Here is a 15,122-nt window from a genome sequence, read left to right on the forward strand (position 1 = left end):
CAGCCGTGTCATAATCACTTTGAGGTTTATTCTAATAATAACCTTGGTGTGGACTCTGAACAGCTTGTGACAGATGATACACATTATCTACTGTGCTCATCGCTGTCAAACATGTTGTACGAGATGAAGAATGTGCCAAGTCATCACAGCGAGTCATACCTGCAGCTTTACGTCACTCACAACAACACATCAGTCACAGATGAGAAGATTGTGACTCACGTATCCAGCGACAGGAAACGCTTAATGGTTTCTCTAAGAGGACTTTACTCAGCCTGCTGCCTTTAACTGTCTCAGACCTTTTATTCATAATGTCAACAAAGAGCTCATTTAAAAGAGTATTTAATTTACAAATATGAAGGCCTCAAAATACTGGACATTGATTGGTCAACAGCAGCATCTGTTAAATGAGATAAACCTGCTAAATTGAGGCTTTCTGTATTCCGTTAGAGGCTGAGCATTACTAGAATGACCATTTTCTACTCTGGCCTTTCTCCTCCTCTTCACCTTTCTCAGGGCTATTTAAATATTGAATCTATTCACTCTACCTTCTCTTTCTCCTCATGTTTTTTTATTCGGTCAGCCTCTGAGTCCATCGTCTCAGCGCCGTCTGAAGCAGCTGACCGGTAAGCACGGTTCTGGGAAGATCTACCAGGTGATGGGGACGGTGGTGGGCAGCCGGGACCTGGACCTGAACCTGGCCAGAGGAGAGCTGGTGGCCATCATCAGTGAGGCGGACACCCGCGGAGACAAACGGAGATGGCTGGTCGATGCAGGAGGTAAGAACCAACATGGTGCTACTGGGTTACTGGTTCAGACCTTTTGGTTTTTTACAAATTTGTACAAATTAGTTTGAGAGTAAGAACCATTAACCAGAGTTTAATTGAATGAGTAGCTGCTAGAAACCAAAGAATAATAGATGCTGCAGATGTTGCCGAAAGAAATATTCCAATGCAGCTTTTGTTAAATGTGACTATTTGGCGCCATCTTGTGGGGGTTACGTGTCACTGCAACTAACCAGATATACACAGGTACAGTTGTACTAGTTGATTAGTAAACTAGGCACATTGGCAGATAGGTGGCTAATTTTAGTTAGTGGACATATTATGAAAATGGAATTGGCTTCAAGAACCGTTTGATTTTTGTTCGTATCAGATGTTGTTAGTGAGATTTTAGGGTTTTGTTTCTGTTTGATTTAACGTTTCAAAAAGATTCCATATAAATTAGGATTTATACTAAGATCTCTAAGTGCTGCTGACTAAATGTTACAAAAGTAGATAATGAAAACAGTATTTTTGATCATTGATGAAACATTTCGTAATCCTCTCGTCAGCTTGGGCTCTGGAAAAGTGTCCATTTTTATACATTTTCTCATATTTTTAAATCAAATAATGAATTAATTCACTGAAAAAATCTGCAGATCAATCGATAGTGAAAACAATTGTGAGTTGCAGCCCTGACATATATAGTAACCTTTATCTGCGTATGTTGCACGCAGGCAGACGAGGGTACGCTCCTTCCTCGAAGCTGATTCGCTATCACCAGCCAACAGATGACCCGCCTCCTTCTCCACACCTGATGCTGCCTGAGGGCATGACGGCAATCAGACGACACTCCTACACCCCAGAGAGCCGGCCACTGACGGTCATGAGCCAGCCCTGCTTCCAGGTGAAAGATTGATTAATTGATTAATTCACTTATTGATTAATTGATTAATTCACTTATTAATTAATTGATTGAGTGAATGTACCTAAATGACGTAAACTTGACTGTCACTACACATAACTCTGCATATTAATGAGGTAGGAAGTAATTATCTTGATGCAAAGCTCCCTAATGACTCAAGATGCATAGTTCATGTTAAAACTACACCACCCAAATATGTAAGTGTTAAGTGAAATATTTTGACATTAACATTTTCTGTATGTAACAATCTGCTTATGTTATGGCCTCGTTAGTGAAATACACTCGTATACTTGAACGGCCTTCCATGATAATTAGCTCTGCTTTAAACAAGCGGCAGCCTCTGGTACTGAAATGTGAAGCGTCTTAAAGCTGCATTCTCTCTAGTGACCACCAGGGGGCGACTCCTCTGGTTGTATAGAAGTCTATGAGAAAATGACTCTACTTCTCTCTTGATTTATTACCTCAGTAAACATTGTAAACATGAGTTTATGGTCTCAATCTCTAGTTTCAAGTCTTTAATACAGCATGATGTTCATTTAGTACATTATGGTCCATTTAGAGTCTATGGCTGTAACTTGGACGTTACAGACTCGTGTGTGTGTGTTTATGTGTGTGTATCTAAAGCTTGTAACTGATCGATGTGACAGCACTCTGCAGCGGAAGCATCAATCTGTCAAATGTCTGACTGGTACTGTGTGTGTGTGTGTGTGTGTGTGTGTGTGTGTGCGCGCGTGTGTGTGTGTGTGCGTGCACATGTGTGTATGTGAGAGAGAATCCCTGCAAGGTCAGCCATCTGTGAGTGTAATCATGTGTGTTCCCATATCTGTAAGAGGCCACACTGGCATTTGTGTGTGTTATTAATGGAAAGGTCCATAATTGGCTGTTTAACCTTGTAAATGGGTCACTGTGTGAAGGGTTGAAGTGAATTTATACCGCACTGCAATCTGAGATTGTGTGTGTGTGTGTGTGTGTGTGTGTGTGTGTGTGTGTGTGTGTGTTGTGGGAATGATTTACATGTGCAGCACATGCGAGTGTGAGAGGCGAGTGTCGGGGCTTGTACATTTGTGATGGTTTATGTGGGTGTGTACACGGGAGGGAGGGAGATTTAGGTGAGTGGATGAGAAAGCAGTAATGCGTTCGTGTGTGTATGTGTCCTGGTACACATGTCTTTGTGAGGACCAGTTTGAGCTTTAGACCTTCAGAGTGAGGACATGATCACTTCTTCAAAAGCCTGTATGAGGGTTCAGACCTGGTCCTCAGGTTTAGGACAGAGTTAGCTTTAGGCCAGGGTAAAGGTTGGGGTGAGGCATTTAGTTGTGGTGTTAAAATGTGTAATGTGTAAAGCCACCTGCTCCAAAGAAATAGGGCCCATCACCTCACCTCTAGTACTCGGCCCATACAAGCTAAGGTAGCGACGTCTCCCGAAGCGGCTGCACGCTCTACTCTCAGTGAAGCAGCCTCTCGGCCGCCGGGACGACGAGACGACTCATTTTCCTGTTTGGATTTAATCCAACAAACAAACAAACACACACGGACCATGGACGTGTTGTTGACCCTCGGGACAGCTCTACTTCTGCGTCCTCTCATGTTGGACTGAGGACAGACTGGACGCTACACTGACTCACTATCACCTCTAGAGGAACAAGCGGTATTACAAGACAGGACGGGCCGGGGCTACCTCGGGGCTAGCTGGTTAGCGCGCTAAACTCAGAAGATATCTGCTACACAACACATGGACGTCTGTGACATAACGTCAACACTCTAACCTCTTCACATTCTGGTGATAATGTTGGTTCATGTGTAAATGTTTTAAACTGAAGATCTGAGAGTGTATTACTTCAATGTGTTTGTGTGTGTCTGTGTGTGTGTGTGAGATATGCCTCCATACCGCCCGTTAAAGTGAGTAATTGCTCCAGTGACCTTATATAGGCGTTTCTTCACGCCTCCTCCCAACGTTCATCCCTCATGACCCTGAGTCTGCTCGTATACAAAACACACACTCGCACACACACACGGGCAGGCTCTGCGTGCTTTTTAAGCATCTTTTCTCTCCTTTCTTCTCTTTCATCCACTCTAAAATATAAGTTTTCTAAATCGATACCGTTCTTTTGTTAGTGGCTGAGGAAACTAGAGCTGATGCATCACCGTCAACCTTTAAAGAGCAGCAGCCGCATTGAGGTGCCAAATTCATCTCGACTGTAACTTCCTCTGTGATCTGTGACAGAGAGAGTATAACAAACAATAATATTAACTTCTGTAGACACGCAGGCAGACTCGGTTAACTGTCTTTCTCTCACGTTTGTGGCCCCTCCATGTTGTCGTGTCCATATATTAACACTGAACGGCGCCGTTGAGCTACACCACGCTCCTCTCAACTCTTTATTTCATTTCCATCAGACACACAGCTGCGGCGAGTGTTCACCTGCAGCCGACGGCCGTGGCCACTTTACTTTATTTTCTCCTCCTCGTCTCTGCCCAAGCAAAATGCTAATTAAATGCTAATTAGTGTAGACCGTCAGGGCAGAGCTAATGTCGTAGCTGAGAGGTGAGCGGAGGTAAAGGGTTTGTTAATGACACCGAGCAGCCGGCTAAACCCGGCTATTAGCGCTGCTGCAGCACTCTGTCACTCCGACACGGGGCTCATTAGGGAGGTGTGTGTGTGTGTGTGTGTGTGTGTGTGTGTGTGTGTGGTTGTGTGTGTGCTCGCGTTTGTACCTGTGCGCATGTATCTGACGTCATGCTCATTTCTTGAAGTGCCGTGTTTTTGTGTGAGTTTTGTTCAATATCAGTGTGTTACTTGCGCCCTTAATTGTGGATCCAAACTGAGTCCTTTCATACTGGGTTTCTGAGTTTGATCCGATGTTTATATTTACTTAAATGTTGATGGAATATGTCTCATCCCTCTCTTCCAGGTGCTGGCGGCGTATAACTTCACAGCGAGAGGAAACCACGAAGTTTCTCTCTGGGCCGGCGAGCCAGTTCACGTCCTGGAGCCCCACGACAAACGAGGGAACCCTGAGTGGAGCCTGGTGGAGTCGAGAGGTGGGAAGAGAGGCTACGTGCCCTCCAACTACCTCACGATCACGCCTATGGGGGCCGGGCCACCCGGCACGTACTAGCCCCACTGCTAGGAGGGAAGGAAAGGAAGCATGTAGAGTACGACAGAGGATTCACCGATACCGTCTCCATTATTGTTTTTCAGTTTTAAGGCTGGATTGTTTTCGCTTATCTTCGGACTTGAGCTAGACCCACTTCCTGTGCAGAAGGAAAGTAGAAGTCGTCAAAATAATTTATTATGTAGCTCAGAATCACAAAGTGGCCTCGAATGGCTTTACAGCATAGAACAGCTTCTATCCTGAGACTCTTGATTGAATGAAGTAATGTCGTAACTGTTTACAAGTGAGGGCTTATCGGCCTGCTCTTTTTAGTGTTCGCAGTAAACGCGGAGCGAAAGCGTGGCGCAAATAGCTGCAAATAACGGGATGTGGAATCTGCTTAATATTTGCGTGAAGACATGTCGTTACTGAAAGTGTTAAATGGAGGAACAAATATTTTAGTATTGTCTATCTGTACAGAGACCGGTCAAAACTAAATGTGTTTAAGTGTCTGTGTATAAACTATAGACTGTCTATGATATAAATAGTAACGGCGCTGCCATATTTATAAAGCCCGGCACTGATCGATGCAAGCTGCATTCAGATAACAAGCGTTTTAAAAGTTGTCCGCTTGTCGTCTTGTGGACGAAGCTGACGAAGCATGCGTCAGACTTTTATCAAGTCGGTATTATTAGTTTACGTCGGCATCCTTTTTATCTGTTTATATAAGTGGAGAAGACAAAACGCTAGAAAGCCACCGATGAAGTGTAACGCTAGCACGTGTGCGACAGAAGGCCTTCACACATTTGCACTGTTGTGGCGTTTCGATGTGGAAAGTTAACCTGTGAAACACTCGTGGGCGAGGATTACCTTCCATACGTCGACAGAGCTTTAAGAACGCTCTGCTTCACCGTGGCCATGATCCCACAGAGTGCTGAATACATAAATAAATGTGGAACACTGGAAAGGAGGAAGGAAGCTTACAGCCCTGGTGCTGGTTAGCTATATGGTGCTTGCTCATGAGCACTTTGGACAGATGCTTGCTCTGCACCTTGAGGCTGAAGGACAATCTTCAACCATGGGTGACAGCTGACCTCTGATAGAAGAGATATCCCATGATCCTCTGCGGGACAAAAAGGACACTTGAATTGAAAAGGATAGCGTGCATGTTCTCATTAGTCCGTGTTTTAGCGAGCTAAAAGCAACGTGTGTGTGTGTGTGTGTGTGTGTGTGTGTGTGTGTTTTGAGTCTCCTCCTCACCTGGAGGTAGGAGCAGTATTGTATGGAGACTGACAGGTACACAGCGCTCTCATCATCTCAGACTGTGTGACGTAAATGTGAAATGTCTCCAGGGCCGAGCAGGAGAGATGAGGTGGGGGGGGTGAAAGAGTCAGAGCGACTATGGAAAAAGGATGTGAGAGAAAAGTTCCTCTTCCCTCCTGTCTCTGTAAAGGTGCCGTGTCACCGGTGCACTTTCCTTCTCTCAGCTCCTCGTGCAGTGAGACACTGAATCGCTCCGTAAGTTTTTTGGGGCTTAGAAAGGTTTTGATCGATGGATCTTAAATAGTACAGACGAGGACTGAAGCGACTTTCTTCCGTATTTAATGGGCGCCTGACGATGTGCCTCTCCCCGTGGCATCTCTTCCAGTCTGAAGGACTGTGGAGACATTTAGCTACAGCAGGATTTAAGCTGTTTTTGTTGGTTTAGCAAATGTTTGCCACAAAGTCTACAGATCTTCATGACAAGAAGAGACATTCTGTGCTGAAACAAAGTACCTTTCAAGGAACATTCTGTTTCTAGACATTTAACTTTTAAAGTGCAACATCCCAAGACAATCATTTCTCCATTCGTTTATTATGTATGATGCATTTATTTACAGCTAAAAGATCCGGATGTCAGCAGTCTCACCATGTTGGATGTAGAATTAACGCCTCACGGTCGTATAACACAGTCGAGTTTCAGTTTACATGCACGTCTGCCCAAAATCACTTCATCATTTTATCCTTTTAGACATTTGTATAAAATCTATAATTAACATTTCAACTCTTCAGTTCTGGGCAAAAATGTCTTTTGTGAGTTCATAGTGATTTTAAACACTTTTAAGAGATTCCTTATATGTTCATGATCGGCATGCTAAATAATGCAGCGACTTTATTCCAAAACAAAAATGGATTAAATGTGAAGAGCTTAAGCAGCAAAACGGTGTAACCCGACATAAAAAACACCACGAAGATCAAAATAGGCATCTAAAAATATTTATCTGTTTAGCCACTAAATCGGTATTTAAGATAAAGACGCGGTCAATTAATTGTAGTTGCCAGCCGGTGTCAAAATTAATAATAATTGCCCTGCTTTAAGAGTAGAATTTGAATCTCTTTTCAAGGATGAAGCGACTTTTAAATGTGTAAATTTGTAAATAACCTTTATTATCTTATTCTCCGTCCAACGCAGCGGCGTCTGCTTGACAGTGACTGCAGAAGACGTTTCCTGAAAGTGTGGTGTTTTGCATAGATCCAATGTACAGTGCAGCATCAGCTAGCAGAGGGAGGGAGCTGCTCAGCTGGAGCTGAGCTGCTCCCATTCGTCTGAATGTCAGGACGGAGCAGAGCAGCGGGAGGGACGGGGACAGTGTGTGTGTGTGTGTGTGTGTGTGTGTGTGTGTGTGAGATGTCACTAATATACCAAAATACCAAATGTCCTCCAGGGTTAGCACGCGGAAGGACGAGGAAGAAAATCCCCCGACACGACCACGTTGTACCTGCTTTCACCGCTTCAAAGGCCAGTTTAGGGCGAAAGGAACCATTAAATGTTGATAAAAAATAACATTAAACGCTCAGCACCCTCAACACACGTTTATGATACTTACACATTTTGTTTATCAAGATAATTCACTTTTATGGTTCTTGGAGCGTGAACACAATCACTAGAAAACACAAGCTAAAGTTAGGCTTTAAAAGAGTGTTCTCGTGAGGACGCTTAGTCGTCTCATTCAGACACTTTGAAGTAACCGCCTTTTTTAAGACACTTAGAATTCACCAGAGGGGTAATATCTGACGTATTTGATATCGTAGAACAAAATGTTTGAATCTCTTTATCTTGGCTTCACCACAGACCTTATTTCGGGCACTAACCAAAAACACTTCGAGACGAGGGAACCAGAAGTGCTAAAATGCTGACTCGACGCTGGGTTTTTAGGACTCATTACCTGCAGCACTCTATTCCACCTGTCTGGTATTTAATTGTAATCCTCATTAATGACAAACGAACTGGGAGAAGCTGCTTTTCGATGCTCCCTTCAATTTAGAATCTTATCATTTTTATTTTTCCCCGAGAAAACTCAACTTTTTCAAAACATGGCGAGCCATTCAAATATGAGCGAGTAGATGAAGTAAAGGGTGTGTTATCCCTTTCAAATTCACATGTAGGTTAACTTCCAGGTGTGTCAAGGAGTCATTTTACAGCCGCCCACCACTAGAGGGAGCAGCAGACCTGAGTCTGAGAGAGCCTGTATGCGTCAGTGTGACTGAGAAGTGCTTGAGTACTTTACCTTTGTCAGTATTAGAGCTGTACATTCAGTTCAGTTCACATGTGCTTTTTTATTGTTTTTTTATTAACCTGCTGAATATCTGGTTCTGCAGTCTGTACAGCATTCCTGTTTACAATGTTTTGTTCAGTAACTGACTTCTTTTAACTTATTAACTACCGCAGGGCTGCCTAACCATGAATCATGAAGTCTTTGAAGTTTTGCCAAAGTTGTGAAGTTGAACTCTCACACAGACACACACACAGACACACCCACACACGCGTGTATTCACACAGCAGATGGGAGTGTCCGCGGTGCAGCAGCGGTTCCTGTCAGGCCAGCTGTGAACTGACTGTGTGGCTTCAATAAAACTAAACAGAAACCTGCTCAGTGTCTTTGTGTCACCTCACATTAATATCTCAATATTTAGACGTTAACGACCACACTGGGATTATTGTTTGTAGATCAGGTCAGGTCTAGTTTCCAAATATTTTTCTTTTAACTGAACCCTCTGTGACTAGTGGTTATTTTCAGTATTGGTAGATGTTGGAACTCACAGTTAAGGACGTGGACCTCAGGGTCTACTGTAGTAAGATACTGCTCGTAATCAATAATGTCAGAACATATTGAAAAATGTGTTCATGTGGTATAAAGCCTGGACGGGTAGCCAGTCAATCACAGGGATGACGTACCTACCGGCAATTTACTCGTTAATTCACCTGATGTCTTCAGACAATCTGAAGAATCCGACGTGATGACTTAAAGTTACTTATTTTGCCCAAAACCCTAAAAACTCAAACAACGATATGAAACTTAGAAAGTAGTAAATCCTCACATACACCAAGCTGGAGCCATGGCTGTCCAGTGCTGTCCAGTGATTAAGTGTTTCTTCTTCTTCATGTCGATACACCATAAATATACAGTGGAGTCGCGTCTACCAGAGGTGAGGTAACGTGAGGTAACGCCTCCCTCACTGCTCTCATACGGCGGTTGCTCTCCGGTTCCCCCCTCAGGTAAACACTCTGTCAGCGCTGTTGCCGTTTTTTGCGCTGTTAGCTATGAGCCACTGGCTACAACTGAAATGATGTTAAAGCAGTGATTATACGTAACCTAGATATACAGAAAAAATAAAATCTTTTTGACCTCATTTGGTCTATTGACCTGAAAATCAAAACAACTGGTGCCTTATGGGTTGGCTACTCCGTCAAAGAACAAGTCTGTTGATGAACATTGAGACCAGTACTTCCTGTCATCATTCCTCTTCTCCATACTGGACTTCAAGAGATCCCTTCGTAGTGTGACTCCAGTATCGGTCTGATATGAGGCCTCAAAGTTCAAACCACTTTAGTAAAAAAGATTCCTTCATTTTCTACATAAAACTCCACACCTCGCCGGTCGCTAGTTTGAATGCCACACTGACCACCACCGCCGTGGTGCCCTTAAGCAAGGCACAGAAACCCACATCTGAGCAGTTTACTAGTTTTCTGTCGGATTCCTCCAGACGGATGGTGTTTGCAGAGTAAACACATCTACTCGCTGCAGGTCTCTCCCTCTGCAGAGAGACCCGGCCTGCTGCCCGAGCCGGTTGGATTCCTTACCGAGCAGCTGTCACTACATCATCCGCAGCTAATCGGAAAGAAAATCTGGTGTTTACTTCAGTGTCTCCTCTCTTCCTGGCTTTCTTCACCTCCCGTCCCTCCAACTCTTCATCTCATTCCTGAGATTGATTCGGCAGTTCAACGTCACAGTTCAACTCGACTCCCTCTTATTATTTCTCACCGCAGAGTTATATAATAACACAAAATCTTAAATTCCACCTTATAGACATTTTGTTTTCTCCGGCGCGGCGGATGTGAGTTTGACCCGCTCAAGGCAGGTACCTTATTTCATCACACACACACACACACACACACACACCGGAGTGCAAAATGAATGCACAATAGAAAAGCTGCAGCGAGTGCACACACAAACACATTGATATGCTGTAGAGCTTTGTTTTGTTTTTTGTTTGGGGATGAGTTCAGCACCGTTCACCTGCTGTGTGAATGTAAAGCAGCTCGCCGGCAAATGTTTCCCAGATAAGTCAAAATGGGGAAAAACTGCTGTGACTGTATTTATTATATCCCCCCCCCCCCCCCACATACTATGTGTTTTGTTGGTGAGCCAAACCTCAACACCTAGTTTGTGCTTTCAGCTGGATTGTTCTCTCGTTCAGCAACAGGTGCCCTGATGAGTTGTTTTTGGGTCATTAACATCAGCTTTGTTTACTTCCTGGCAGACTTTATTTGAGTTTATTGATAAAGAGGCGAGTAAAGAAATGCTAAATGGAGGAAAGTGAGACAAAGAACTCCCAGTATTGATTCAGACTGACAGAAAGGAAAAACACAAGTTGACAAGTATTAATGACGTGAGAACACAAACAGGATGAAAGCGACCCAGCGTTTGTCCTCTGTGAGCTGCTTCTCTGGGTTTTTTGGGAAACAACATGTTTAGATCACTGCAAGAAGCTTTTACTGACAAAAACACTGATTGTGTCGTCCGTTTTCAGAGCGTTGCGTCTTGAAAACAGGGCGGTTCTGTATGTGTTTTGATCTTTTGTATCCTTTTTTTTTGTTTTAGGCCAAACTGATTCAGATACTCTTCTGTTCAAGCCTCAGGAGCCAACTTCATCCCAAAACCTAGGAAAGGTACATTTTTGGAAGCATTCTGGTTTCCGTTTGTAGTCCGGGTAGTATTGACCGTTTTCGTTTGAGCGGGCTTTGGTTTCATGCAGGCGGTAACCTCGAAGCCGAAGCTTCATGTGTTAAAGCTGCATTCTCTCTAGTGTCCACCAGGGGGCGACTCCTCTGGTTGTATAGAAGTCTATGAGAAAATGACTCTACTTCTCTCTTAATTTATTACCTCAGTAAACATTGTAAACATGAGTTTATGGTCTCAATCTCTAGTTTCAAGTCTTCTTCAACACAGCATGATGTTCATTTAGTACATTATGGTCCATTTAGAGTCAAACAGACCATAAAGCAGGGGATGCTTTTGGGCGGGGCTTACTGTGATTGACAGGTTGCTGCTGCTACCAGATCTGAATACGCGTCGCTACGTCATTCCTCAGCATTTCAAATATGGTAACTTCCGTTCATTTGTTGTCAAAACAACAACAATGGCGACGGCTGTGTCAGTAAACAGTAAACAGTCGGGAACGCAGCGGCCGAAGTGAAATCTTGAAAAACCCATCAGCTATCATCTGAAGCCGATTTAACTTTTTCCCAGCGAGCAAAAACTTGGCTAAAACATGTCAGAAGTACGTGATTTCTGGACATCCAGGAGACGTCTTCAGGGGAGCCTGAATAAAAGTGTTTAATGTCTTTTCTGGACATTAATTCAAATACTTGTTAAAGGCGTTTCTTTTACATCCAGATGTCGTCTTTCAACTCTCGCTCCATTCTCCATTCTTCCAGTCTCAAGCTGCTAATCGGACTGTAAACAATGACCGGCACGCAGAAGAGGAAGTCTCGGTCTGGGTACCCGCTGGCTACACCCCCGAAACATTAGCCATTGCCCCCCCCCCCCAAGAGACTAAATCATCGTCAGGCTGATACCCAATGGGTTCTGAGCTTGACCAATGAGCACAAAGCTTCTCTTCGTTCTACAGTATTCATGCTGTAATTATCTGAACATGGAGCAGCTGAGCTTTCTCATAACCTAGATACATTTTCAGTCTTGAATACCTTCAGTACATATTCAAACGATTCTTCTTTTGGTCCAACAAATGGATTAGTGTTTAACGGCTCTATAACCGCCTGCATGTCCCCATCACCGCTGCCCGCTAACTAGCCACAGCTGCAGCACCACTTCTGTGTTTTGTCTGCTGCGTTTGAGGCCTGTGGAATCCGAGTGGATGAGTGTTTGTGCCGAGCGTCTCCACAGGGAGCATTAGCCGGCTTCAGCGGGCACTGGAGTGTGAACCGGAGAGCTGGTTTCGGGGCTTTTAGAGAGGCACTTAGAGAACAAACACTGACCCCCCCCCGTGTGTGGAAGCACGTCAAGGCGTGCTGCCAGCATGCTTGCTTTGTGTGTAAAAATGGACATGTGCATGCATGAATATATTATGGTTGTCAATGTATATTTTTGAATTCTCTCCGTTGACTTCCATGAACATGTGTGTGTGTGTGTGTGTGTGTGTGTGTGTGTGTGTGTGTGTGTGTGTGTGTGTGGTGCTTACATCAGCTATCTTTTTCTGTCAGCAGCATTTTAATGGAGAAGAACTCCTTCAGGCATCCGATACCCTCTGAATGACTACACGTATGAGTGTGTCTCAGTGTGTGTGCGAGTATATACGCCTTCCAGTGTGCGTGGGAGGATAAAACACTGTGTGTGTGTGTGTGTGTGTGTGTGTGTGTGTGTGTGTGTGTGGCTGAGCCTCAGCGGTGTAACAGTGAACAGATCTCAGGCTATAAATATCGTGTCCGCTAACTGACGCTGAGCTAAAAATAGACACAGTTTGCATTGCCTCCGCCTGGAGGGCAACAGAAGAACTGCACCCAGGTGTGACATCCCAAGAACCACAGTTTGTTTTGTCTCATTCGATTTCTGTTCATGGTAATAAATCAGAGCGTGTGGTCTTTGTTGGTGTGTTTAGGGGAAAGGCGGTCAACTGGGATTTGAAAAATGAATTCCCCTGAAAAGAAGTAAAGGGGGCAAATAATCCCTCTTAATCAGAAAAGTTAAGACTGGAAAGAAGTCTCAAAGGGGTCTAAAAACACAGAGTTTCTGCTTGAAAATATCTGCTGAATAAATGTCTGCATTAAGAATGCCTTATGTGTGCAGTTCCCCCCTTAAGCCCTGAAGAAAGGGCGTTGTCACACCCTGATTGGAGGGGAAATGCATCAAGCTGCTCTCAGTTCTTGATGAGGAGCTGATCGCCACATTACAATAACCCTCAAATCAACTCAAGGGAACTGTGACATTCAGCTCCAATGAATTCAGGAAAAAGGGAAGAAAGCACCGGAGACTGAGGGAATGCCACACAATGTACTGTTATCTTTTGTACTTTCGTATTTGAATGCTTTGGCAACATTGTTGTCAAACTTCTATGCCAATTAATTCAAATTTTTGAAAGAACAAGCACAGAAATACAGAAATGGCAAAATTGAGATTCTCAGCCCAAATCGCAATGAGGCCAGAGAACAATGGAATATCAACAATGTAAGTCTGAAACTTTTGCAGCTACCAGGGCATTTAAGGGGATTTCTTAATAATGGCAGGTCTTTTTTGATTGACAGTAATACTGGAAATACCTTAGTTAAACTGTGGAGACGCACTGCAGATTACACAGTAAATCCATCTATATTCCAACATACATTTTCATTGTGACTGTCAAGCTCCTTTTGTGTATGTATCTGCATTTTTCTGTCTGAACTGGGCCTCACAGTGCATCTTTTATTGTAAGCAGCATGCCTGTTTGTGTGTGTTTAAGGACTGTAGTTTGTAAACTTTGTTCCACCAGCATGTGGGGTCTTCATCCGGGTTCATAAGCTGCTTTTGTGTGTGTGTGTGTGTGTGTGTGTGTGTGTGTGTGTGTGTGTGTGTGTGTGTGTGTGTTTAAGACCTTCAAAGTGAGGACATTTTTAGAAGGTGAGGATATTTTTGGACACTCCTCCAGTGAGAAGTAGAGTCATTTACTCGTAGATTTCTATTCAACTAGAGGAGTCGCCCCCCTGCTGGACATTAGAGAGAATGCAAGTTTAAGACACTTCACTCGGCAGAACCGGAGGTTGCCGCCTGGTTGTGAGCCACTGGCTCAGGTGTCTCCATGTTGATGTTATCTTGCACCCTTGAGGTTCATGTTAGATTGAGGTTTATTTAGTTGTGATGGTTCAGGTTAAAGTAGGGAATGCATTATGTCATTGATTGTGTGATGTGTTCAGAGCGACAACGGTCAACCACACTGTTCATGTTGCTCATGGCGGCCTCGGGGTGAGAGCAGACCATCTGCGCCTCCGTGTGCAAGAAGTGTGTGTGTGTGTGTGTGTGTGTGTGTTGCACAGTAGCTGCCTTTATTTACAGCTGATCCTAAAAGTCATGATTTATAATAAAAGAGGAATGCAAGAGAGACTACACACGCACACACTCTCTCTCTCTCTGGATTGGCTGCAGCCAACTCTGTCTCAACATCACTACACACTTGTGAGCACGAGGTGTAAAGTGTGTATAGGTGTGTGTGTGTGTGTGTGTGTGTGTGTGTGCACGCGCGCTTTTGGGGTGACAGATGATGTCTGAAATTAGGAGCAGCCAAAGTCAAACCCCATGAGGGAATGGAGAGGTGCTGGGCTGAGCTGAACTGACATGCACACACACACACACACACACGCACACACACACATTAATATCCTTTCTTGCACATCTGTACCACCAGGAATTAAAGCTGCCTCGTGCATCACTTTATCATTAATGAATCATCAGTGTGTCACATCATGTTTTGCTTTGTTTTGTTTCTCATTCCCTTCTTATTTCCAAGATAAATCCGTTTCAGGGTTTCACACGTTGACATTTGTGAGAGGATGTGTGTATTTGTATGACGTTGCAGAAATAATAAAGACAGTGGAACATGTCATTATGGGATGAAGAGGCCTGTCTCTCTTTCAAAGAATCATCCAAATCAGTGCAAAATTGAGCCACTGCACTTCAACATTTTTGTGCTGCACATCCCTCTAAACCAGCAGTGACTCAGTTGAAACTCATTAGACACACACACACACACACACACACACACAGCAGATTGGCTGACTTCACATTTGTGTCTGTGATGGTTGACAGCTCCGTG

At 43.9% G+C, this 15,122-nt stretch overlaps 1 protein-coding gene across 7 annotated transcripts in view; it reads left to right on the forward strand.

Annotated features, from left to right (window-relative positions):
* The window catches only part of arhgef37 (Rho guanine nucleotide exchange factor (GEF) 37), a 27,944-nt gene extending 13,412 nt beyond the window's left edge, over positions 1–14,532 (forward strand). For 6 of the 7 annotated variants that reach the window (XM_031866952.1, XM_031866951.1, XM_031866956.1 and 3 more), the window contains 3 exons: positions 581–776; positions 1,496–1,665; positions 4,596–7,919. In XM_031866952.1, the coding sequence (XP_031722812.1) occupies positions 581–776; positions 1,496–1,665; positions 4,596–4,802 (573 nt within the window). In that variant the 3' untranslated portion in view covers positions 4,803–7,919. Of the gene's footprint in view, positions 1–580; positions 777–1,495; positions 1,666–4,595; positions 7,920–14,513 lie in introns of those variants that run through there. The other variant, XR_004213436.1, reaches the window with a different exon arrangement.
* Positions 14,533–15,122: the final 590 nt, after the last annotated feature.

Source organism: Anarrhichthys ocellatus, unplaced genomic scaffold (assembly GCF_004355925.1).
Source record: "Anarrhichthys ocellatus isolate YVR2014 unplaced genomic scaffold, GSC_Weel_1.0 scaffold37, whole genome shotgun sequence".
Lineage (NCBI taxonomy): Eukaryota > Metazoa > Chordata > Actinopteri > Perciformes > Anarhichadidae > Anarrhichthys > Anarrhichthys ocellatus.